Source organism: Prionailurus viverrinus, chromosome D3 (genome assembly GCF_022837055.1).
Source record: "Prionailurus viverrinus isolate Anna chromosome D3, UM_Priviv_1.0, whole genome shotgun sequence".
Taxonomy (NCBI): domain Eukaryota; kingdom Metazoa; phylum Chordata; class Mammalia; order Carnivora; family Felidae; genus Prionailurus; species Prionailurus viverrinus.
The window spans coordinates 22,724,853-22,752,486 of NC_062572.1; the positions used below are offsets into that span (position 1 = coordinate 22,724,853).

At 39.7% G+C, this 27,634-nt stretch overlaps 1 protein-coding gene across 1 annotated transcript; it reads right to left on the reverse strand.

Annotated features, from left to right (window-relative positions):
- Positions 1-3,565: 3,565 nt before the first annotated feature.
- DRG1 (developmentally regulated GTP binding protein 1) lies at positions 3,566-27,634 on the reverse strand. The gene is made up of 9 exons (XM_047826899.1): positions 27,477-27,634; positions 26,501-26,624; positions 24,176-24,351; positions 17,810-17,879; positions 14,398-14,567; positions 12,507-12,637; positions 10,430-10,597; positions 10,037-10,159; positions 3,566-3,876 (listed from the first exon to the last, which is right to left on the reverse strand). Exons 1-9 carry the CDS (start codon positions 27,516-27,518, stop codon positions 3,777-3,779), a joined length of 1,104 nt encoding a protein of 367 aa, XP_047682855.1. The 5' UTR covers positions 27,519-27,634; the 3' UTR covers positions 3,566-3,776.

The window sequence follows — 27,634 nt, forward strand, 5'->3', positions numbered from 1 at the left end:
CTGTAGTATACCTGAAACTAATGTAACATTGTGTGTCAACTATACTTAAATTTAAAAAACGGTTAAGAGGCACCTGGTGGCTCAGCAGGTTGAGCAGCCTACTTCAGCTCAGGTCATGATCTCATAGTTTGTGAGTTCAAGCCCCACATTGGACTCACTGCTGTCAGTGCAGAGCCCACTTCGGATCCTCTATCCTCTCTGCCCCTCCCCGACTTGTGCTCTCACTCTCAAAAATCTTTAAAAAAAAAAATTTATTTTTTTTAATGTTTATTTTTTGAGAGAGAGCACGCCAGCAGGGGAGGGGCAGAGAGAGAGGCAGACACAGAATCCAAAGCAGGCTCCAGGCTCTGAGCTGTCAGCACAGAGCCCGACGTGGAGCTCAAACCCACAAACCGTGAGATCATGACCTGAGCCGAAGTCTGATGCTTTAACCAACTGAGCCACCCAGGCGCCCCAAAAATAAAAATTTTAAAAAAGGTTAAGAGGACCTAAGGAATATGGAAGGCCTCCTCAATGCAAAACAGAAGGCCACAAAGAACCTCATGGAAGACCTACTGTTAAGGAGGGTGGCCAGGTAGGAGGAAAGAACAGTGCCTCCAAAAGGAAGCGGTTGAGCAGCCAGTACTTGGGAAGTCAGTGCAAGCAATGAGAAGTGGGGGAAAAAATTGGCAAGTACAGCCAACCCTTTTTCGAAACATAGTCAATTGAATACCTTATAAGCCAGACTCTAAGAGTGAACCGAAGTCAGGTCCACTGACGACTTTGTAAATGAAAGAGAAGAGCACAAACTCCAGGAATGAAGATAACTTACAGGTGTATACTCTGATTCTTCAATAATTCTATGTCCTTTACCAACAACAGATTCAAGGATAGGCGGGGTGCCTGGGTGGCTCAGTTGGTAGAGCGTCCAACTTTGGCTCAGGTCATGATCTCACGGTCTGTGGGTTCAAACCCTGTGTAATAGGCATGTGACCCAATTAAGACCGTAAGACACAGGACAAATTGGGCAGTTTCTGGGAAATAGCTTCCCAAAAAAGATAAAAACCAGCCCTCTTTAGTATCCTCTGGATGCTGATGTAAAGCATCAATGTAAATCGTATTCTGTGATTGTGAGGGGAGCCAGCTGCTCAGCAAAGCCAAACTACAATAGACAGAGTAGATTGATAAAAAAAATCTGGATCCTCAATGGCATTACAGCTTCCATGAGCCCATCTGAGTGAGTTCCAGACAACTTATGTGAGAGACCAAGTTTCCTTCCACTTCAGCTGGTTTAGTTAGTATTTGTTGTAAAATACAACTAAACGCATTCTAACATTAAAGGCACAGGACACTGAGTCTGCTTATCTGTGCTATAAAAAAGATCAGGAAAGGGGTGCCTGGCTGGCTCACTCATTAGAGTATGTGACTCTTGATCTCAGGGTTGTGAGTTCAAGCTCCAGATTGGATGTAGAGATTGTTTAAATAAACTTAAGGGGTGCCGGGGTGGGTCAGTCAGTTAAGTGTCCAACTTTTGACTATGGCTCAGGTCATGATCTCACGGTTCACGAGTTCAAGCCCCACATGGGGCTCTGCACTGACAGTGCAGAGCCTGCTTGGGATTCTCGCTATCTCCCTCTCTCTCTACACCTCCCCCACGGGCATGCACACACAAGTTCTCTCAAACTTAAAAAAAAAAAACTAAAGGGGCACCTGGGTGGCTCAGTCAGTTAAGCATACAACTTTAGCTCAGGTCATGAGCTCACGGCTCGTGGGTGTGGGCCCTGCATTGGGCTCTGTGCTGACAGCTCTGAGCCTAGAGCCTGCTTCAGATTCTGTGTCTCCCTCTCTCTCTGCCCCTCCTGTGCTTGCAGTCTGCCTCTCCTCTCAAAAATAAAGAACAAAAAAATTATTTTTTTAAAAACCAGGAAAGAAATGGAGTATGTAACTGTACAGGGAATTCAAGCTTTGAAAGCCAAACCACTGTAGTCTTGGAGTTCAAGAGAAAGCCTTTACTATGGGAATGCCTCTCCTTAGCAGCCCTACCCCAGACAGCATTTCTAACACAAAACTATACTCCTCTCCCAGAACTCTCAAGTCTGAGCCCAAAAAGAAAGGAAAAAGGTAGGGTAATGTTCTCCTCAAGCATCAAGGGGCCAATGATGCAGGGAGGGGAGGATGTTGAATGATGGAAGGAAGGCCTATTCAAAGCACATCAGAAGTCCCTGGATGAACTGGATTTCAGCAACCTCCCCTACCCAACATCCTAGCAATGCGAAATTCTTGCCCAATGATGTGAATTTGAACATGAGGACTCCCCTGAAACACAGTATTTGCTCTGGTTGGAGAGCAAACCTTGCTGGAAATCTCACAGCTCAGAAAGTCAATGTTTCTCTAAAGAACTGGGGTAGGCTCTAGAGTATGGCCTCTATCATGAATGCACCAGGGATATCAAGGTCTATATCCTGCAAAGTGACTGGGACACCAGGCCTGAGGGGCTTATCTCCTATGTCTGGGGACAGAGGTGAGCTCAAGCTCCAGGAAAACTATCGGGGAAACAACTGTCACTCAGGTAGCATAAGTAACAAGCACTGGAAAAGGCTGAGTATATGGATAATCCCACATCCTCAGCCCCCACAACCTGTTAGAAGCTCTAGCTCACTTCACCTAAAATCAAACTGTCTTTCTGCAAATCTGTTTCCCTTCCTAATTTTCTCAGGGACTACCCTTCTCTATCACCCCTGTAATCCATACTGAAATAATCTTTGACTTCTCTTCTTCCACAGAGCAAGTCAATCTCGGTACGTACATGCCCACACCTTCCCTTTGCCATTATTCTCACTAACCCAGTCTACTGCACAAAAATTTTTGCCAATAAATTTCCCAATATTCAAGGAAATCCCTTTATATTCCTGTCTTTCCAGCAAAAACCTCTGATTATGCCCTTAGTGCCCTCTTAAATAGTCTCGACCTCACCTTTCCATCTAACATCCCACCTTCATACATACACATATGTGGACACAAAAACCTCTGCTCAGGTAAAGGAAAGAGACCAATAAGAGCCAACATTCACTAAGTACTTACATGCCAGATACCATGCTAAGTATTTGACAAGTACTATCTCCCTTAATACTAACAATCTCCACTCTAGAACACAAGTGCTATTACCATCTCCATGTTACATGAAGAAACTGATGGTTTTAGAGGCTGTATAATTTATGCAGGGTTTCAAAGCTAATTAGAAGTGGCCATGCAATTAGAAATCTTGCGTCTGGTCAGAGTACTTTACTCAACTGCTACATAACACCATCTCCCACATGGGCTAGCCTTGCAGGGAATAATCAGTTAACTTACATCAAGTCCTTCCTCTTTCCAGTATCATCTGCGAAAGGCCACTTGAGAAGAGTGAAGGCCACATCCAGTTGGAAGGGTTTCCCATGACTAAACATCAAGTAAGATGTTGCAGTCACATTTTTATCCATTTCACACTCAAAACCAAGCTCCCAAATAACCCCTTCTGCAGCTGCCTCACTGTACATAGTCATCTTCATTCAGTCCATCCCAAAACAAATTCTGACAATGACACGTGAACTGCATATAGCTGGCTGGCTTACCAGGTCCTTTATGCAGTTGAATTTACAAGGTGACACCAAGTTAAGATAAGTAAAGTTCCAGTTTGGGTGCCTCCATTTCCCTCCCCTGAATCCTGATCCACTGGCTGCCAAAGCCAGAAGGGGTCTCGGGTAGGGTGCTTAGTCATGGGGAAAGCTCTTGTGGTTGGCCCGGCAGAGGGATAGGTTTCACTTCTTCACAATCTGAATGACATCCTCATCTTCCAACGTATGGTCTTTACCCACTTTTTGAGGATTGTGTTTCACAGACAGACCCCAGACCAGAGCGCTGTAGAGAAGGGAAATAAAAAAAATAGTCAGTGTAAATAATCACCTAGCTTCTACCCTATTTACCTGGATGCCACCTTTCTGCTCAGATTTAGCATTCTAGCTCTTAAGAACTATAGGCTTACAACAGCCAAAATCCCCTCTCCAGAGTCAAGGACCAAATTCAAAGCCCAGAGGTATTAGCTTTCCCGGCAGTATAGCACAATGGCACCTTCAGATACAAAGTGGCAAAAAATTTTGGAAGTCGTGTGGTTCCTCTTCTTCCAGAGCCAATTTAGGAAAGTCAAAGAGAAAAAACACAAATGAGAAATGTTACAAGACTAATTTAAAATTAAAAGGGGGGCGCCTGGGTGGCGCAGTCGGTTAAGCGTCCGACTTCGGCCAGGTCACGATCTCGCGGTCCGGGAGTTCGAGCCCCGCGTCAGGCTCTGGGCTGATGGCTCGGAGCCTGGAGCCTGTTTCCGATTCTGTGTCTCCCTCTCTCTCTGCCCCTCCCCCGTTCATGCTCTGTCTCTCTCTGTCCCAAAAATAAATAAACTTTGAAAAAAATTAAAAAAAAAAAAAAAATAATAAAAAAAAATAAAATAAAATTAAAAGGAAAAAATAAGGGTTATAGAAAAATACACTGAAATAATTCAGACTGAAAACTGATTCTTATACTGTCAGTTACAGACTGTTACTGAATACCAGTTTTTATTGGGTCTACTAAAACCATAAAGCACCTCCCTCCTCAGCCATGCTAGGAAAATTCTTCCTCCCTCCCAAGACACCGTAACTAGTATGTTCTCCTGATTTTTTGAATTTATGAAGATAATTTTTATCTACAGGCCTCCAATACTAAAAATTTGTTGTGCTAGCAACGGAAATTGAACAAAACATTAAGACCTGCCTCACAGAGGCTAAGAATCTTGTACCAAGCGATAGAAAAAGGTGGCCATGTTGTTATTATATGGTCTTTGCAACAAAACATCTTTAAAAACCTATGCTCCAAAAAGAAATCACTGAACGAGATTTCACTTTGTGGAAAACAGATAAATGACAGTTACAGATACAACACCATTAGTAAAACAAATATACATAAAATTTTTCAATGCACTAACAAGCAAGATAAATGCAAGGTGACCATTTTATAATCTTAAACTAGAAAACTAGTTCTTAATCATATTCAATGCCTGCGGCATTATCAGTGCCTCCTATTTTATTGATGGCAGTGTAAACAGGTTCAGCCCTTTTGGAGAGAAATGCACCAAAACATATCAAAGGCCATATTATTACTAATCCTAGATTAAAGTAATTAAAAGGGAAAGGTCTGTGTATGAAGACAAGAAAACTATGTAAAGTAGCAAAAAATGCAAAAAACATGGTTATAAAAATGACGTGAATCTTGCAACACACAGAAAACACATAGTAAATGATCAAAGGACATGTACATGTGGTCAAGGACATAAAAAGAATGCAACAAGGACAAATGTTATAATTAGTAGGCCTAAAGCTGAATTTTTATTAAGATGGTTAAAATGCTCTTTGTTTCATCATCAAAAAAAAAACATGGGTGCCTTGGGTGGCTCAGTTCATTAAGCATCCAACTCTTGGTATCGGCTCAAATCACGATCTCAAGGTTTGTGAGATCGAGCCCCGCATCAGGCTCTGCACTGACAGCCTGGAGCCTGCTTGGGATGCTTTTTCCCTCTCTCTCTGCCCCTTCCCAGTGCATGTGCTACAAAATTTTTTAACTTTAAAAATTAAAAAAAAGAAAGAAAACAGAAAAAATAGCAACCAAACAAAACTGTTCGTTTTTTTTTAATTTTTTTTTTTTTTTTAAATGTTTATTTTATTTCTGAGGGAGAGAGAGACAGAGCACAAGCAGGGGAGGGGCAGAGAGAGAAGGAGATACAGAATCCGAAGCAGGTTCCAGGCTGTCAGCACAGAACCTGATGCAGAGCTCAAACTCACAAACTGTGAGATCATGACCTGAGCTGAAGTCAGATGCTTAACCAGCTGAGCCACCCAGGCGCCCCTCTATTTGCTTTGATAGGTCTCTTCTCCAAAATATTTTTCTCCCTCCTCATTTAATTCCCTGGCTAACTTACAGTTCTCTAGAGGCTTAGAACAGCGTCCTGCCACCATGGAAGATAAGAATTATCTAGAAATCTATCACATTTGAAAATGGAAAATATCTAACTTCACAAGACTCTCCTGCATTAATTGAAATATATGCTAAAATATAATGGTTTGAGGATAGTGAAAATTAGCACCTGCACATGGAATTTAGTTACTTTGGATTAAAGGAATGTCAGGCTTAATAAAGGTCTTCACTCTTCTAATATTCTTAGGATCAGCAACAAGTATTTTTATTTTTTTTTGTTTATTTTTCAGAGAGAGACAGAGCATGAGCCAGGGAAAGGAAGAGAGAGGGAGAGAGAGAAAGATACAGAATCTGAGTCAGGCTCCAGCCTCTGACCTGTCAGCACAGAGAGTGACATGGGGCTTAAACTTGTAAACTGTGAGATCATGACCTGAGCTGAAGTCAGACATTTAATTGACTGAGCCACCAGGCACCCCAAGTATTTTTATTTTTTTACGTACATTATTTTTTTTTATTCTTTTACATTTATTTATTTTTGAGAGGCAGAGAGAGACAGAGTACAAGCAGGGGAGGGGGAGAGAGAGAGAGGAAGACACAGAATCTGAAGCAAGCTCCAGGCTCTGAGCTGTTAGCACAGAGCCCACTATGGGGCTCAAACCCACGAAACGTGAGATCATGACCTGAGCTGAAGTCAGGTGCTCAACTAACTGAGCCACCCAGGCACCCCAAGTTTTATTTTAATTTCAATCAGTTAACAGTGTCATATTAGTTTCAGATGTAAAATATAGTGATTCAACAATTCATACATCACCCAGTACTCAACAAGACAAGTGTGCACTCCTTAATCCCTATCCTATGTAACTCATCCCCCCACCTCCTAGTCACCTCCCGTTTGGTAACCATCAGTTTGTTTCTTATAATTAAGAGTCTGTTTCTTGGTCTCTCTCATTGGTTTTGTTTCTTAAATTCCACACGAGTGAAATCATATGGTATGTTTTTCTCTTATTTCACTTAGCATTATACTCTCTAGATTCATCCATATCATTGCAAATGGCAAGATTTCATTCCTTTTTATGGCCAAATAATATTCCAGTGCATGTATGTGTGTGTATACATCTTCTTTATCCATTCATCAATCAATGGACAAAAAACAAGTATTTTTAAAATGTCATTATTTCCATATTTTCCTGATCTTCTACAATGATTTTCTATTTTCTTCAATTTTAAAACAACTTTTTAAATTTCAGCCCACAGAGTTGAAAAGAACTATTCATAGATACTGTAATCCAGTTAGTTAAAATATTTCTCATAGGGTTATAGGTTGCAATTCTGAACTACTATATATATATATGTGTGTATACACACACACACACACACACACACACTAGAATTAAGTAAATAAGTAGATTAAGTAATGATAGCCAGGTTTCTCATGGTTGAAGAAAGATGTTAAAAATAAGAAAAAGGAAAAGGCTTTAAAACAAACCCTGTGGTGTCGAACTGGAATCAGAGGTAACCATATAAGCTCACAGGTTTTTGGTTTTTATTTATGTATTTATGTATGTATGCATGTATTTATTTATTTATTTATGAAAGAGAAAGAAAAAATGTGTGTGTGTGTTTGTGTGTGTATCAGCAGGGGAGGGGCAGAGAGAAGGAGACAGAAGCACCATCAATGCAGAGCCCAATGCAGGGCTTGATCTCCGACCATGAGATCACGACCTGAGCCGAAATGAGAATTGGATGCTTAACTGACTGAGCCACCCAGGCGTCCCTAAGTTCATGGTTTTTAAGATAAGGATGCGAGGGTGGGTAAACAGATGGATAAATAGGAAGGACAAGAGAGACACAGAAATAAAGATGTAAGCATGGGTTAGTATCCATACATACACTTCCTAGCTGTCTGCTGAAACGGCCTATAAACAATGATAGCCCACTAACAATGAACACACCTAGCACACACATCTTGTATACCAGGGCTTCTTGGAGAAGTGACTGATTCCAGGGGTGGTGCAGGGAAAAATCATTATGAATCAGAAACATCTAGTAGTGCCAAAAAGTAAGGAAATGCTTAAAAAAAAAAAAAAAAAAAAAAAAAAAATGGCAGTTTACTAAAAGAACACAGGAGCCAACTGAAGGAGTTCCTAACTGCCAAACCTAGAACACTTTGAGTAACAAAATAATGGTAGTACTGGATTATGGCCCATGGAAAAAATACCCAACAGCTCATACCAATATAATTATGAATTAAATTAATAGGAGAGAAGCAATAGCTCTAACTCACAGAACTCCAGTAAATAAATGTAAAATCAAAGAGGGAAATAAAGAATCACCATTAGACAAACAACACTGCAATAAAAGTTGCCAACAAGCTCCACTGATAGGTACTAAAATCAGCAAGAAGAGAAACATGATTTGCATAGTCTCAGAGTAACTCCCCCAAAATATTTATCAAATACAAAGAAAGAAAAGTACTATGTTTACAGTAAAGAATCCGAACCAACACCAACTTCACCAAGTGATTAAAGTAAATATCACTATCAATAGGATATACTGACATCATGATTCTTGTGATAGGATGCATTGAGGATATGTCATAGTTTTTGTGATATTCTTACCAAAAATGCATGTCACTTCAGTCGTGAGAGAACACTGAACAAACCCAAAGTGAGGGACATTCTACAGAATAACTGACCAATACTTTTCAATGTGCCAGGGTCATCAAAGACAGTGAAAGGCTAAAGAAATATTACTGGGAGACTGAAAAACTGGAAGACTAAGGAGAAGTAACAACTATATGCCACGTAGATTCCTGAAACACAAAATGGACACTGGTAGAAAAGGTATTAAAACTCAAATAAAGGGCACCTGGCTGGCTCAGTCAGAAGAGCATGTGACTCATGGGGCGCCTGGGTGGCTCAGTCGGTTGAGCGTCCAACTCAGGCTCAGGCCATGATCTCACGGCTCGTGAGTTCGAGCCCTGCGTTGGGCTCTGTGCTGACAGCTCAGAGCCTGGAGCCTGCTTCTGCTTCTGTGTCTCCTTTCTCTCTGCCCTAACCCACTCGCATTCTTTCTCTCTCTCTCAAAAATGAAATAAACATTAAAAAAAAAAAAATTAGGGGCGCCTGGGTGGCGCAGTCGGTTAAGCGTCCGACTTCAGCCAGGTCACAATCTCGCGGTCCGTGAGTTCGAGCCCCGCGTCAGGCTCTGGGCTGATGGCTCGAAGCCTGGAACCTGTTTCCGATTCTGTGTCTCCCTCTCTCTCTGCCCGTCCCCCGTTCATGCTCTGTCTCTCTCTGTCCCAAAAATAAAATAAAAAAACGTTGAAAAAAAAAATTAAAAAAAAAAAAAAATTAAAATTAAAAAAAAAAAAAGAAGAGCATGGGACTCTTGATCTCAGGGTTGTGAGTTCAAGCCCCATGTTTGGTGTAGGATTACTTAAATAAAAAAAATAAATAAATCTCAAATAAGGCCTAAAAATTAGTTAATACTATACCAATGCTAATTTCTATTCCTGATAACTGTACTATGGTTATGTGAGCTGGTAACATCAGAAATGTGGTGAGGGATATAAGGAAACTCTTTACCTAATTTTTCAACTTTTCTGTAAGTCTAAAATTAGCTCACTTAGCTCAAAATATAATGTTAGAATTTTTTTTTTTTTCAGCCTGTTAGAATTTTTTTTTTCAGCCTGTATCAGCAATGAAAAGTATATGAGAGAGATTTAGGGAAATTTACCCATGCTTAAGGTTTAGAGTGGGTCTCAGTAACCACTGGAGGCCAATATGATGCTGGCAAGAAGAATTCACATTTGTGTTTGCCAAGAGGAATATGAATTAACAGAATAAAGTCAGAACCCTTTGTACTGTCAGCTCTCCTGACCCGATGAGGCTTCTAGAGCTCTTCCTGCTCCAACTTAGCATGGTTTTAGGAAGACATTGCAGAGTTCTAACCAAGCATGCATTTCAGCAGTCTCCCTGATGCCCGTTTTCTTTAATGCTACCCTAAGAATTGGTAGTTAGTGGAATCAGTAGCTCCCATGGAAAAGAAGGCACTACATGCCCATGATACTTACTATTTAAATTCTTTGATAAGATTTTTGTGAATCTTCATGCAGAAATCCTCCACCGTGGTCCTAGAGTAAGGCAGTACCACTGGGGATGTATAATCTGGCAACTGGCCTTTGGGTTTGGTGTAACTAGGACAGAGAGGGAGCAGAGGTTGCTTACTTGGAACGTTTCATGTGTTAAATGCAAATCAACCCTCCATCACCCCTGAGAAGATCAGACACAGATAACTTTCAACTTGAGGAAGAAAGTGCCCACAATATGGCCTGGCACATGATAGAAATGAATATACTTGTATCTCCAAAAAGAGACAAATTATGTTAATGAGTTCCAGGAAGTATCATTTTAGGACAGTCTGGTTTAATTCCTACAGCAATATGACCCTTTCCACTAAGACTTACATCCTCACTAGCTTCAGATAGTCCCAGATCTTTTCCAATAGGTCGTCAAAATTCCAGCGGTGATGGGCAGAAATGGGGACACAGTGAGGCACCTTATAGATGATATCCAATTCCTCAATGGAGATCTGATCAATCTTATTCAATACATAAATACAAGGGATATAAACTCTACAGAAATAGAATAAAATAAGACATTAGTCTGGAGCCTTTGACAAAACTCTCAGTGTGATTATTAGCATCTCCTTGCTCAAGACCCCAAATCAGAGATTCTCAAGAGGCGCAAGAGGCAGATCAACCCCTCAATCCCTCCCCACGAAAGGCTTCCTACCAAAATAAGGTCAAATGTCTGAAAAAGTAAACTATGGGTTGAGAAGTAACAAAACTCAGGCCCTAGTCTGAGCCATGCAGCTAATTACTGAGAGATCATACTGCAATAGAAGAAACACAAGCTTTGGAGTCACACAGACTAAATCTACTCCCACCTTTGTCACTTCCTAGATGTAAGTCCCTGGGAAAGTCTCAGAGTCAATTTCCTACAAAGTTGTTTTATGAATTATAAATGTAAATAAACTTTTAATAACATGTTTCATGATAATTTTTTTTTAATTTTTTTTTTTCAACGTTTATTTATTTTTGGAACAGAGAGAGACAGAGCATGAACGGGGGAGGGGCAGAGAGAGAGGGAGACACAGAATCGGAAACAGGCTCCAGGCTCTGAGCCATCAGCCCAGAGCCCGATGCGGGGCTCGAACTCACGGACCGCGAGATCGTGACCTGGCTGAAGTCGGACGCTTAACCGACTGCGCCACCCAGGCGCCCCTCATGATAATTTTTTAAATAAAAAACATAACATCTGGCAAAGTCACAATCCTAATGTCCAATCAATAGGGCAGCCAAGGCTACTAATTATTGATAGCAAGCCACAACTTCTCATGCTTCAAATGCCTCACTTATACAATGGCCTAACTCAAAGAATTAGCCTTTGCTTGTTTTCAAATGAAAATCAAATAAATCCATCCAACAAATAGAAACAAATGAACAGGAAAGCAACTAAAAAATATTATGCTCAATAAGAAACTCTTAAAAACTGAGAATAGGGGCGCCTGGGTGGCTCAGTCGGTTAAGCGTCCGACTTTGGCTCAGGTCATGATCTCAAGGTCCGTGAGTTCGAGCCCCGCGTCGGGCTCTGTGCTGACAGCTCAGAGCCTGGAGCCTGCTTCAGATTCTGTGTCTCCCTCTCTCTCTGCCCCTCCCCCGTTCATGCTCTGTCTCTCTCTGTCTCAAAAATAAATAAACGTTAAAAAAAAATTTTTTTTTTTTAAATAAAAAAAAAAAAAAAACAGAATAAACTGAGGGCTGATGGGGGGGTGGGAGGGAGGGGAGAGTGGGTGATGGGTATTGAAGAGGGCATCTTTTGGGATAAGCACTGGGTGTTGTATGGAAACCAATTTGACAATAAATTTCGTATATTTAAAAAATAAATAAAAGGAAAAAATAAAAATAAAAATTTAAAAATAATAACAAAATAAAAAATAATAAAAAATAAAAAATATTATGCTCAAATGCCAGGAAAAATTTTTACAGTAGCTTAAATTATTAACTTAAAATACTAATAATAGTACTTTTTCATGAAATAGGGCTTTAGCTACATACCCTTAGGTTACCCTTAGAGAACACAGATACAGCCCAGCATGTTGAGTTCTATAGGATAGCCTACAGGCTTTCTCAGATGGATTAATTCTGGGACAGCAGATTGTGAACTACTCCCTTCCACCATTGTATGACACAGCTTAGGGGACAACCTAGTTCACAGCAAGTAACTGAAATGGGGAATTTAACCATCATAACCAAATTTAAGAGCAAAGAAGGATGTTAGAAATCAAAACCAATTTCAATTTACAAAAACCAAAATCAATTTACAGCTAACAAAACCAAGGCCCACTATTTATCTGAGATACTAGCATAGCTAGAGTTAGAATCAAGATATCCAGAATTAGAATATCCAGATTCATAACCCAATGTTTCCACTACAAGGCTTAAATTGAAACTCAAGCACCAGACTACATGTAGTCAGTACCTGTTTCCTTCCACCACATCAATAAGGTCATCTGCTGTGGCATCACTACGCAGAGTCACATCAGCATTGTGAATTTTGTATTCAGCCAAAATGCTTTTCACAGTTTCAGCATCCAGCTCACTCTGAGGGCACTAAATGAGCACAGAAGACAGTAACTGGTCACAGAGCAAAAAAATCTCCCAAGAGTATCCATATTGTACCCGAATAATTCTAGCTAAGGAGCAAGTTCATTTCTGAAGTCTGTTATCCTGGATAAGAGTAAATGACTTTTATTAGCAAATACTTGAAAACTAATAATCTTTCTAAACTCAAATGAAGGTGCTATAGACTGAATCACTCCCACCCAAATTCATATGTTGAAGTCCCAACCGCAGTATCTCAGAATGTGACCTTTAGGGTTAAAGACAGGGTCTTGAAAGAGTTAACTAAGTTAAAATGAGGTCATATGAATGAGCCCTAATTCAATGTGACTGATATCCTTACAAGAGAGGGAGATTAGGATACAGACACACAGAAGGAAGACCATCTGAAGACAAAAAGGGAAGACAGCCATCTACAAACCAAGGAGGGGCCTCAGAAGAAACCAACCCTGCTCGTACCTTGATCTCAGATACCCAGCACCTCTAGAATTAAGAGAAAATAAACTTCTCTTGTTTAAGCCACCCAATCTATATAGCAGTTTATTATGGCAGCCTTAGCAAAAAATTCAGAAATAATATGAAATGTTCAAATTCAATGACAGGATAACGGGAAAGATCTTTTGGGCAGGACCGCTTAACTTTATGCTAGTCATATTATCTGGACCTCTAGAATGTTAAATGTTGTAGGAAATTCTCAGACCTCAATTATATGACTTAGAAGCAAGCAGCATGGAGCAAACTGATTACTCCTCCAATATGAAACATTTTCTTTACTTGGCTTCCAAGATTTCAAACTCTTCTGGTTCTCCTCCTTCTTTCTCTAAGAAGTCTTATTTGCTGGTTCTTCCTATCTCCCCAATCTATAATCATGGGGTGGGAGTTGGGGAGGAAGCTCCATCCCTGAACCTCTTTTCTATTTATACTTACTTCCTAGTGATCTCAGCTAAGCCCATGGCTCTACAGTTGCTAACCAGCAAATTTGTACCTCCAGCCTTGATTATTCCTCATATACCTATTTGATGGTAATACTTGGATGTCTCACTAGCATCTCAAACTGAATGTCCTGATCTTCCCCTCCCCTCCAATCCTATCCTACCCAAAGTGTTACCATTTTAATAATAAGAGTCTATTTTTCCAGCTGAGGAAAAAATCTTATAGCCCTCTCTCACACAACCCACATCCAAATCAGGTGTAATTCCTACCAGCTACTTCCAAAATCTTTTGACAATCAAGCACTTCTATCTCCCCCACTGTTACAACCCCACCAACACTCTCCATCCCTTTTCCCTAGTTTAATTTTTAGATTTATCATCATCTAATATTCTGTATGGACTCATTAATTTTGTTCGTTACTTTTCCACACAGAATGTAAGGACAGAGATTTCTGTCTATTTTGCTCCCTCTTCCAACCTCCCTCCCTTCCCAACAAGGGCCTAAAACAACATTTTGCCCATGGTAGGCGCTCTATAAATCTGTGTTGAATGAATGAAAACACTTGATATTAGTAGCCATCTACTTTATGCAAGCATTAAGACTGGTCTATACTCCCATACCATACCAAAAAATAACCTAAAAGAAGAAATGAAGTTGCAAAGGTAAGTCTGAGATTGATTCTTGTCCTACTCTGTCAGTCATTACAAGGTTGTTGTGTTACCTCAGTTAGTGCTAGAAGCCAGGTAATTTCCAAATGTCAACATCCTTCCACCCTAGTTCCTTCAGCAGCCTGTCCCACCCATGTCACCTCCACTTACGGTGGCTGTGAGATTAATGCCTCCTTTATCCTTCTTCTTAAAGCCAATGTTAGGGGGTTTGCTGTTCAAACGAATGCCAAAGCCTTCCAGCTCATTTTCAATTATCTTTTTATGCCCCAAAGGTTTCAGGACATCCAGAACAATCAGGATCAAGTTACATGTTCGGGCCACTGAAGAATGGAAAAAATAATTTATATGTAAGCAAAGGTCACTAAAGACTTAAATAAGCCAGATACTCAAAAGCTGGAGTATTGAGAGGGGTAGAATTCCATTTAGAAACAAAGGACTTTTTTTTCCTATTAATATAAAGACACACATGAAGTTCTTAAGGTTACCAAATTCTATCCTTGAAGTCAATTTGCAATGTATGCCTTGTTTTCTCCTGGTATCTCTAAAAGATGTGTTAACTTCTAGATACACTAGCAGAAAAACAAGTCAGAATGAAGATAAGAACCAGGCAATAACCTAAATCCCTGAAAAAGTTTAGAAAGATTTAAAACAGTAAGAATTCTAAAAAAGATCATCTGCTTAGCATATTTTTAGTCAACTTTATTACCAGCATAATTATATACACATATATTACATATATTATATATTATCAGTGTAATTTATAAAAAATAAACTGTGTCCATGTCATACAGTTTAATGACAAATATATATACCTGTATGGCCACCATAAGCAAGCAGCATACAGAACATTTCCATCATCTCTGAAATCAATCTTCCTCTTGATTCCCATTCAACTACTCATCTGCTTTCTGTCACATAGGTTAGTTTGGCAATTTTTAAAGTTTCATATACATGGAATAATACAAAATACAGTCTTTTGTTCCTGACTGTTTTAATTTAGCATAATGTTTCTGATATTCATCCACGAATAACTTTTAACATATGATTCTATAAATAGTTAAAATTAGTAATTCAATATAAAGGTAGAATAAAAACACTTTCAAACATGAAAAAAACAGAAAAATTTACCTATCAATTTATCTTTTTTCTGGTAGTTTACTAAAGAATGTGCTTCAGCAAAACAAAAATGACCCCCAAAAAGAACACCGACTCTAGGAAACAGAGGATTCCACACAAGAACACAGAAGAAAGTCTCAGGATGACAGCCATGCAAAAGAGTTTAGCACTGCACTATCCAATATAGACTCCACTAGCCACCTGGGCTATTTAAATTTAAACTAATTAAAGTGAAAAAAAATTGAAATTCAGTTCCTTAGTCACATTAGGCACATTTAAAGCACTCATCAACCACACATGCTTAGGGGCTACCATACTGGAGAGCATAGATTCAGAACATTGCACTCCTGGACAGTGCTGATCTAGAAAGCAACCAATCCAGATTAAAGCAAGAAGACAGGGTGCCTGGCTGGCTCAGTCAGTAGAGCAAGTGACTCTTGATCTCCAGGTTGTGAGTTCAACCCCCACCCTGCATGTGGAGCCTACTTAAAAAAGGCAATAAAATTAAAAAGAAAGAAGACAGGGTACAGGACAGTAGTGTCAGGGTTGTGGGGAAAGAATGAAATCAGTAACTCTTGAGCTATATTTAAGTATCTAGAAAAATACTGATGGATAAGCATTTGATCTGTTAGAATATTTGAAAAATAGTAGCAAACACAGAAATGTAAATAAAACAAAACAATTACTAACTCCATGAAAAACAAATTTCAAAAACAGATTCAAGAGAAAAGAAGCGAAGTCACAACACACTACTTATCTTAGCATTGAACAAAAGTTATATATTCATTACATAATAACGTAAATTACAATTGATAAGTTAACTACAAACTGTGATATAATTTCTTTGAAAGACAAGGGGTAGGTGGGGACCTGGCTGGCTCAGTCAGTGAAGCAAGCGACTCTTAACCTTGGGGTTATAAATTCAAGCCCCGTATTAGGTGTAGAGATTACTTAAAAATAAAATCTTGGGGCCCTTGGGTGGCTCAGTCAGTTGAGCATCCAACTTCAGCTCAGGTCATGATCTCACAGTTCGTGAGTTAGGGCCCCATATCAGGCTCTCTGCTGTCAGGGCAGTACTGGCCTCGGAAAACTCTGTTCCCCTCTCTCTCTGCTCTCCCGCTCACACGCGCACCTCTCTCTCTCAAATAAACATTAAACACAAAAAAATGTTTTAATAAAATCTTAAAAAAAAAAAAATAGGAAAAGTCGTATGGAGTATAAGAGAGCTAATTCTCAACCATGACATGAAACCAACAGATGATATCTAAAATTAATTAATTAATCATGAAATGGCAATATAAGCATAATATTTAAAAATATGAAGGCAAGGGCACCTGGGTGGCTCAGTCAGTCAACCAACTCTTGATTTCAGCTCAGGTCATGATCTCGCAGTTCTTGAGTTCAAGCCCCACATTAGGCTCTGTGCTATTGGTGCAGAGTCTGCTAGGGATTCCCTCTCTGCCCCTCCCTAGTTCACATGTATGTTCTCTCTCTCTCTCTCTCTCTCTCTCTCTCTCAAAATAAATGAACTTAAAAAAAAAAAATGAAGGTAAAAAACAGAAAGAACCGTTGAAGAGTTGACAATATTTGCCAATGGGGAATGACGGTGGAGGTGAGGAGAGGTGGAGTAGCAGATTGTTGGAATTTATGACTGGCCTTTTATAACATTTTTACTTTTTTTTTTTTAACGTTTATTTATTTTTGAGACAGAGAGAGACAGAGCATGAAGGGGGGAGGAGCAGAGAGGGAAGGAGACACAGAATCGGAAACAGGCTCCAGGCTCTGAGCCATCAGCCCAGAGCCTGACGCGGGGCTCAAACTCACGGACCGCAAGATCATGACCTGAGCTGAAGTCGGACGCTTAACCGACTGCGCCACCCAGGCACCCCCATTTTTACTTTTTTTTAAATGTTTATTTATTTTTGAGAGAGAGAGAGAGAAAACAAGGAGGGGAGGGGCAAAGACAGAGGGAGACACAGAATCCAAAGCAGGCTCCAGGCTCCAAGCTGTCAGCATAGAGCCCGAAGCAGGGCTTGAACTCACAAACCACGAGATCATGACCTGAGCAGAAGTTGACACTTAACCAACTGAGCCACCCAGGCACCCCTGTAACATTTTACCCTACATAAAAGAAGAAGGAAAGACCTGGGTGGAAGTCAGGAAACCCGAGTTCTAGTTCTGAATCCTTCTGAATCTGCCACAAACAGTGCCACACTGGACTGAAGCACTTCACTTTTCCTGTCCTTAATGTTTCTCCTCAAATGGAGATCTGGATTGTTACTCTCTGAGGTCCCTTCGGGTTTTGACATTCTATTCCAGTAAGAAGTCAAGTAAAACTATGTCCTTCATTGTAGTAAAATCTCTAAGTCCAACAGTCCCCATCTAAAGCAACAGTACCTGATAAAGGGATGATATCCCAGAATGATGGCAGCCCTGGACCACTCACCTGCAATGACTTGACGGCCTCTGCCTTTCCCATCCTTGGCACCCTCAATGATACCTGGAAGATCCAGGAGCTGCAAGATTAAGGATGGGGAAAGGAGAGAAGGAAAAAAAAAAAAAAAAACAACACAAAAAACATTCATAAATCTAAACAGATCAAATAGAATAATTTATTTTTCAAGTATCCAAAATATAAAGGATTCAAATCTGATCTTCCTTATAAGCTGTGTATTACTTTACTATGCATCCAAATGTCAGCTACAAGTTTTTTATATACTTTACATCTAGTTTAAAATGTCTAACAACCCTGAGACCAGGATATTGGCTGAGGTTCATACAGGTTAAGTGATTTGCCCAAAATCACAGTCCAAATCAAGTAAGATCTTAATTTTCTGAAACCAATATTGCACTGTATGTTGGCTAACTAAAATTTAAATCAAAAAAACAAAAAAAAACAAAAAAAAAACCCCTCACATTTTGAGGGCCAAACTCATTATTCTGCATTAGTATTCCCCTAATATTCCCCTTCTTTTCAGAAGGTTGAGCCCCCCACAGCAATTCCTTACTGTAGACAATAGCCGGATCTTGATATTCACATGATACACTCAGAGCTTTGCCAATCTTCCAAATTGCCCAATTCACAAAAATTTCTGCAGTCATTCTTAAGCTGGTGAGCACAGAATAGTCACCTGCAAAACCTTTTTAAATGCAGATATCTGAGCCCCATCCTGCAAATTCTAATTTAGAAGAGCAAAGTTCACATATTGATATGTACTTCAAAAGGCTCCATGGGTGACTCTGATGTGTGTTCCCAATTGAAAATGACCGCTCAAATGCCCAGAAAATGCAGTAAAGTAAAATTTCAGAGAAGTCCTACTAACAGTAAGAACATAAAAACCAACTTCATAGCACACAAATCAAATGCACATCTCAGCAAAATTGCAAACTATTAGTCATAAGCCCTTAAGAGTCCACTGAAAACAGTTAAGAGCATATACAAAATCTGAAAATACCAAGGGTCCACTGCATGGCCAATACTGAATTATCCACATAAATGGACAAGGAACAGAGTTGCAGCTCATCAAAACATCATTTAAAACTAGCTTTTGCTATAAGCCCATCTGACCTTATAAAAACATACTTCACATTAAATAAACCACAATGAAAAAGAATTCAGAAGGTGTTTAAACAGTTCAACTTTTCCTTTCAAGAACCTACTCAAATCTCCTCCCTATTCTTCACTACATAATAATGTTACCTTCTCTAAGACTAATATAACACAACAAAATTCTCTCTCTTCACAAAAGATAATGCATGTTGAATACATCAACCTTGTCTTGGAAACTTTAGTTACTCTGATTTACAAGCCTACATGGGAAGTAATAAGCACACCAGATCTTGATTTCTAAACATCATTCTCCAATAAAAGAAACTAGAGTTCCTTCAGAAGTGGTTAACTTCAAGGCTAGAGCAGGGAAAAAAATCTAAGATTAGCATTGTCTTGCCAAAAAATAAGTACTCTCAAAAAGATGGGGGCTTATGGAAAAGAACACAAGAGCCAACCTGAAGGAGATCCTAATTGTCAAAACTGGAACAATACGAGTAGTAAAATAATGGCAGTACTGGACTATAACCCATAAAATAAATATCCATGAGCCTACATTGATACATACTATTGAATAAATAAGACAGAAAAATTCTTCCAAACAGAATTCCAATTAAAAACATGTAGTAGGAAAGAGAAAAAAAAAGAATCACTATTAGGCCAGAAGCAGAGTAATAACTACTGCAGACAGGATCCACAGATGAACACTAAAATGAGTGGGCAAATTTGAGAAACAGGATTTGCATCTTCTCAAAGTACCTCCCCCAAGATACTTATTAACTACAAAAAGAAAGGTAATAACTTTTTAAAAAAGGAAGATAATAGCTTTACAGTAGAGAAATCCTATTGATACTAATGTATTTAACCAACCAATGCAGGTCAGCAACAGCATTTAAAACATGTAACATCATGAATCCCATGATAAGATGCACTGAGAAGGACACACCATCACTTCAGGGCATTCTTGCCAAAAATTTAATATATATTAAAACCTCAGTCTAATTATAAGAAAATACCAGACAAACCCAAACTGAGGGACATTCTACAGAACAATTACTCAGTACTCTTTTAAGTGTAAAGGTCTTAAAGGACAGGACAGAGTAATTATTACAGACAGCAGGAGAATGAAAAAAAAGAACTAAATGCACCATGGAATGAGAAGGCATTTGGTGGGAAAATTGGTAAAAATCTGCAGTCTGTAGTTTAGTGATCACTGCATCTATATTAATCTATCTCTAGTAATTCTTCTGTGATTATGTAGAATATTAACATAAGGGGCATCAAGATGAGTGATACAAGAGAACCTCAAAATAATTACGCTGAATGAAAGAAGCTAACCAAAAGAGAGTACGTTTATATTTACACATGGTCTTATTTATACACAACTCAACCTGTAAACTAATCCGCAATGACAAAATATAAATAAGTAATTGCTTGGAGATGAAGGGGACCATGAGGGAGGGGGCATTTGGAAATTTCTGGGGTTGGTATGTTCATGATCTTGATTGTGGTGATGTTTTCACCAGTATATAGCTATGTCAAAACTAACTAAATTTTACACTTTATCTAGTCTATTGTATGTAAATTATACCTCAATAAAGAGGTTTGAAAAAACAAAAAGTTCATCATCAGTTGTTCCTAGAAATTAAGTCTAGAGTCTACTTCAACTCTCCCAAAGAGTCTATAATCTAACACTTAGTAAATCTCTTTCTGCTATATATATTATATATGATATATATAATATATATAATTATATATTATACTTAATTATATAATTATAACCTAATTATATATTTTACATAATATATATTCTATATAATAATTATATAAGTACAATATAATATATATTATATATATATATATATATATATACACATAACATAAGCAAAAGGCTTTACTATATACACTGAACCTCGCTGATGCTATCAAAAACTCAAAAGGAAAATCCATCTGGATAATCTAAAACTCTTAAACATAGAATATGACTATAATATCATATAAAACAGCATCTGAAAGAGAATATTACACTGAGAGAAAAGAACACAAGTTTTCTACCTATGGCAGCTAAAACGCAGGGGAAAATTTATTGAGGCCCTAGAAAAGTAAAAACAACTTAATTTTAGCTTGTCTTGAGAGGGAAATATCTTTAAGGTTAGAATGAATCATTTAAATGTGGCAACTAAATTTCAGACAATATCAAGGCACATTCAGGGTGATATGGCTGTAGACGTGGCAATCAAATTTCATTCAATAAAATAACACATGCTTAACATATCTGAATTTCATATTACAACCAAGAGATAAGAATAAATATTTGTTTAAATCATGAAACTGTAGGATTTTAAGAATTCAATGTTAAACTAATTCAAACTCAAATGCCTTTAGAGGTTAAAGCAACTAACTTAAATATGCAAATCAATTATATACATAGAACAACAGGAGTGCTAGGGACACTAGCAAGGTGAAAACAAGCCCCATAATTTTAAAAACTGAACATCCTCTCTGCAGGCTAATCTCCGCCTATGTGATACATCAATTTTCTTTATAACATCCCTGGTAAGTGGTGGTTCAGTCACCTCCAGACGTAGTAATTCTTTGTCTCAGGAGATACCATTCCATTTTTAGACACCTTTACTATTAAAAAACATCATCCTTCCTAACAAAAAACCCAGAAATCTCCCTCCTTATAATTCTTAGTAGTAAATGGTTCTAATTTTGTACACCTCTCCCTTCCAAGTCACAGATAATGAGTGCTCTGCCACAAAACAACCATTTAAAAAACATTCGAGGGCAGTCATCTTAATCCTGTTGTGTACTCCTTAACTTGGTTTCTGGAGAAAGTCAGAAGGGAAGGAAAAAGAGAGGAGAGTGCACAGGCAGAAAAGAAAGTACCATGCAAAAAAGGGGGGAAACACCTAAAAGGTCAGGAGACACTGAAATGAATGCTTTGTGGGAAACACAAGTAAAGAAAGGGGCTAAGTAACTCTTTATTCTGATACACTCAGAAGCCCTAAAACAGATGTCAATGGCATCTCATCAGGGAAGAGGTTATTCTAGGAGCTGCCAAAACTGTGATTATCAGTAAGACTCTGAAACAAGATGCAATCAAGCAGTGGTCCAGATATGCCCAAGCATCCTCACTCTTATTATATACATTTGAACATGGAGTACCAGAAAGATCTGCACGGGCACCTAACCAGCAGGAAAAAAAAAAAGCCACTGAAAATACTACCAGGTGGAACTCCTGGGTGGCTCAGTTAAGTGTCAATTTAGGTTCATGTCATGATCTCAAGTTCATGAGTTCATGCCCTGCATCGGGCTCTCTGCTGTCAGCTGTCAGAACCTACTTCAGATCTTTTGTCTCCCTCTGGATCTGCACCCGCCTCCCCACCCCGCCTCCCCGCCCACCAGCTAGTGCTAGCATGCACACACTCTCTCTCTCTCAAAAATAAATAAACATTATGGGGCACCTGGGTGGCTCGGTCGGTTAAGCGTCCAACTTCCTCTCAGGTCATGATCTCACTGCTTGTGAGTTCAAGCCCTGCGTCGGGCTCTGTGCTGACAGCTCAGAGCTTGGAGCCTGCTTCAGATTCTGTGACTCCCTCTCTCTCTCTGCCCCTCCCCTGCTCATACTCTGTCTCTCTCTGTCTCTCAAAAAATAAATAAATGTTAAAAAAAATTTTTTTTAATAAATAAACATTAAAAAAAAGGAAAGAAGATATTACCAAGATACTGGTCCCTTCCTACTTCAGATTCTATAATAAAGAAGTATGAATACACTTTACAACTCTCTGCATAGCTCAGCAAGAGGGAAAACAAATGCTTATACCAAGAGTTCCCTAACAATGAGCCAAGGTACTCTGTGGCACCACAGAGAACTCAGAGTCCCATGGGATATTCTAAATTTTCAAGAGAAACAGCAATTCTTGATATATGTCAGACAATGAGGAAACTACTAGCTCCACATACTTCACAATTTCAACACTACAGCCTACTACACTGCTTTCAATTATGTCAGATCAAAATTTTGGGAAGTTAGATTTTTCATCAGTGGCTATAATAAAAAGCACCACACAAAAATCAATGTGGAAAAGGAAACAAATGTGGTGGTATCCAATCTGATTTCATGGTTTGAGAAGTTATGTGGTACCCAACAGTGCACACATCCCATTAATAAATAACTGTAGCTGTAAGGACATAAATACTTAGGTTGTTGCTTGGACCTAACAAACTGAACCATTAGGTATTTATTTTGGCCTGGAGTGCCATGAAAAATTACTGGGAGAAGAAAAGTTGTCAGGAAATAATTACTAAGACACTAAGGGTACTGTGAATCAAGCAAGTCTGGGAACCTCCAGCCTAGATTCAAATGTCATAGAATTCAGAATCTTGCTTTCTTAGCTGTGCAGCCAACAAGAATATGTTCCGTTATATCTTACATTTACGTACACCTTCTTTCATACCCAAAGGAACTCTTCATTTGGGAGCCCTAAATCTATCATCTATCTAAGAAAAAGTCAGGACACTAACTTCATCAGCCCTCACGGATAAGAATTATCTTCCAAAAAGGATTTTATCACGTTATTTCTTTTTTTAAAAGCTTCTGATGGTTCCTAGCTACATATAAGATAAAATTCAACTTCCTTAGCAGGCACACAAGGGCCTTCATAATTAAGCTCCAACCTACTTTTCCAGATTCAGTTTCTACCACTCCTGTCCACACCTAAGCTTGCACCACAGCAAGCTATTTACCATTATGGCTGCCTGAAATTGCCCTTCACCTTCTCTGGCTGATAAAATTCTACTTGAACTTCAAGACCCACCTCCACTGTCTTTTTTTTTTTTTTTTTAACGTTTATTTATTTTGTGAGAGAGAGAGACAGTCAGTCCAAGGCACAGAGCCCAACATGGGGTTCAATCCTACGAACCATGAGACCATGACCTAAGCCAAAATCAAGAGTCACTCAACCGACTGAGCCACCCAGACACTCCTCCATTGTCATTTTCTACACGAAGCTTTTTTAGTTCTACCAGACCTTCCCCCAATATGCTCAGGTGAAAAAGCAGTCCCTTCTTTCTATGTGTTTTGACAGGCACTATCCCACTGTATTACTGTCTGTATGTACTACTCTATCATGCTTGTTAGACAGAAAGGGCCTAGTAGTTCAAAGGTTAGGCCTGGCATATGCACAGCTTCCCATAAGTGCTTTTTAAATTAACGAAGACTGGATTTCTTCCCTTCTGTGGCCTGCAGGCCTGACTCACCTGGATCTTGGCACCTTTGTATCTGATGACACCAGGCACAGTAGTCAGAGTAGTGAACTCATAAGCTGCCACCTCAGAATATACTCCTGCCAGGTTGCTAAGTAGTGTTGACTTCCCCACTGATGGAAAACCCACAAAACCAATTCGAGCATCACCTGTCTTGGCCACATCAAAACCTAAAACATCAATAAATATCAAAAAGAAGAGGAAAGTTATCTCTTAAAATGTTGAGATTCAGGTAATTCCTTTCACATTCTAGTAGTCTATCCATCTAGGACATATTTCTCCAGCTTTTTACAGTTTACCTTTCCAGAACTTAAGCACACAAAATTTTCCCTAGAGCAATTAACATGGAATATTTACTTAGAAACTTTATTCTTCACTGTTATATACATTTCTAACACCCATAGTATTTTAGGCTTGAAGGTTATATAATAATTGATCTAAAAAATGGGTTTCTTTTTTGTCTTACAAACTCTAAGAACTGTATGATTAACTAGGTTTGCTTTTCCTTTTTTTTTTTTTTTGGTAATGGCTGCAAACAAGTTCAAAGGCAAATTTATGGCCCTCCTCTAGGAAGTGTACAGACTTTATGACATTATTTTTGGTCCAAACCTTATCTCTCTTGGCTTCAACTTATTCTTCCTACTTACATTTCCCTTTGCACCAATATCCTTATTTTTTATTTTGTTGATGTATGTATGTACATATTCCTGTAAGCCAATGAAAACCTCTTTGGGATCAATACAAGATATACATAAGGGTTCCTGTCTGGCTGTCTTTTTTTTTTTTTTAAACCTTTTATTGAAGCATAAAGATACACATAGAAAAGTGTCTGATTATCACAAGGCAAACCAGCTAAGTAATCAGCATCCACCACAAGAAATCATATTCACCATCTTCAGAAGCCCCCTCATCCCCCAATCCTGCTATTACTGACAAAAGAATAACTGCCATTCTGACTTCTACGACAACAGATCAGTCCCATTTGATTTCTCATTTTGGTGCAGCATTCCATTTTTTTTTTTAATTTTTTTTTCAACATTTATTTATTTTTGGGACAGAGAGAGACAGAGTATGAACGGGGGAGGGGCAGAGAGAGAGGGAGACACAGAATCGGAAACAAGCTCCAGGCTCTGAGCCATCAGCCCAGAGCCTGACGCGGGGCTCGAACTCTCGGACCGCGAGATCGTGACCTGGCTGAAGTCGGACGCTTAACCGACTGCGCCACCCAGGCGCCCAGCATTCCATTTTATAAATACAATATATCACAATGTACTTAACTATTCTGCTGTTGATGGTCATCTGGGAGTTTTCTGCTTGGGATTAAGAACAAGTCTGTACATTTCTTTTGATGACTATATGTATGCATTTTTGATAGGCTTGCCCCCAGAAGTAGAACTCCTGGGACATAGGTTATGCCTACATTCTGAGAAAAGCATACAATTCTTGATGTTGGGGTCATGAGTTCGGGCCCCGTTGGGTGTAGAGATTACAAACATAAATAAATAAACTTAAAAAAAAGATATATAGGGGTGCCTGGGTAGCTCAGTCGGTTGAGCAATCGACTTCAGGTCAGGTCATGATCTCATGGTTTGTGAGTTCAAGCCTCGTGTCGGGCTCTGTGCTGACAGCTCAGAGCCTGGAGCCTGCTTCTGATTCTGTGTCTCCCTCTTTCTCTGCCCCTCCCCCACTCATGCTCTGTCTCTCTCTGTCTCAGAAATAAACATAAAAAAAATTTTTTTAATAAAAAAAGATATATATAGAACCCTAGTTCATTACCTAGAAAATACTCATTTGCCTTTGAAATCAGCAGACTGAAATAAGCACAGCTCAAGAATTTAGAATTAGAAAATACAAATCTACCTTGATAGACTTTTTTAAAGATTTTTGTTTTAATTAATTACTTATTTGTTTGTTCTGAGAGGGAGAGTGAGCAAGCAGGGGAGGGGCAGAAAGAGAGGAGAGAAAGAATCCCAAGCAGACTCCGCAGTGTCGGTGCAGAGCCCGATGTGGGGCTTGAACCCACAAACCGTGAGATCATGACCTGAGCTGAAATCAAGAGTCGGATGTTCAACTGACTGAGCCACCCAGGCACCCCTAAGGTTTTATTTTTAAGTAATCTCTACACCCAATGTGGGGCTCAAACTCACAACCCCAAGATCAAGAGTCACATTCTCTACTAACTGAGCCAACCAGGAGCACCTACTTTGATAGAAATTTTTTAATTATTTTTAAACCATACAGCTATATTATTTTGATAGAAAATACACCAAACAAAACAAATCAAAACAAAACAAACCAATGCTGAAGAAAAACACAAACCTTCTCCTGGCCCACCACCACCACCACCTTTGGGGGTAATGAGTTCTCTACGAAGCTTAGCAAGGCGAGCCTTAAGCAGCCCTAGGTGGTGTGCTGTGGCCTTGTTCTTTTGAGTCCGAGCCATCTGTAAGGGAGGAATCACAGTCATAAATCAGAAGCAGTTCCCACAGGTTAAAATATCCAGAATGAATGCTCCCTCAAATCTGAATGATTTTTTTCCAGATCCTACTGTCAGTATACCCATTTTAGTCAGACTTAAAAAAGGGGGGGGGGGGGGTCTGTGTAAAAATCCATTCTCTTCATCACCCAGCCCATTCTCACTACAGAGCAAACAACTGAGGCCCAAAAAGAAGACATGACCAAGGTCATTACAATTAGCATTCACAGATCAGACTAAAACTGAGCTGTGGATTCCTTTTCCAATGCTTGTACCTGATATGCACCGTCTGATACAGGGTCACCACTTTCCCGATTTTAAAGAGCTCTGAGCACTTCAGACAATACAATCACATACTAATTCGTGTGGAATCAACAGCTACCACAGATGTTATCCCAGATCCATTCCCGGGAGCAATACTCTGGGAAATTCAGCCATCAAGTAGAGATTGGGGGAAAGGGAGAAGGGTTTTGAACGCTGAAGAAAGATACTGAACGAAGTACGTGAGCTGGTCAGGGCTGGACCACAGAGAGGAAGAGGATTCGGTGTTGACCACAGAAAAGGAAGACTGAGAGGAACGATGTTCGGACAGGAGCCGAACACTGGAACGGGGTACCGACCAAGGTGCAAGGTCCGAACTAAGGGGAGTCGGGGGGCTCCGGCGGAGGCTGAGGGGAGTGGGGGGACACGGGGCCGGGCTGAGAGGAGTCGGAGAACGCAGGCCCGGTCCTGACGCGGCTGAAGGGAGTACAGGCAAGGGCAACACTGCCGAAAAAGGAACGCTCCGAGGGAGAGTGAAGCGCCAGCTGTGCCCATTACCTCGGCTTCGATCTCCGCGATCTTGGCTAAGGTGCTGCTCATGGCGGCGAGTCACCGGGGGGCGTAGTGGCCTGCACACAGCCTACCTCCCCTCACACAGCCGCCTGCGGACCTGCTAAGGCCACCAGGCGTTACTGCAGCGCGCAAGCGCGGTACTT

Excerpts from the sequence above, each read along its gene's own strand:
- DRG1 (XM_047826899.1), bottom strand. The coding sequence starts at position 27,518 with ATGAGCAGCACCTTAGCCAAGATCGCGGAGATCGAAGCCGAG. Across the intron at positions 24,352-26,500 it reads TGGTGGTGGGCCAGGAGAAG|GTTTTGATGTGGCCAAGACA; the intron begins GTTTGTGTTTTT and ends TTGATGTTTTAG. Across the intron at positions 3,877-10,036 it reads CTTATCAAAGAATTTAAATA|CGCTCTGGTCTGGGGTCTGT; the intron begins GTAAGTATCATG and ends CCTTCTCTACAG.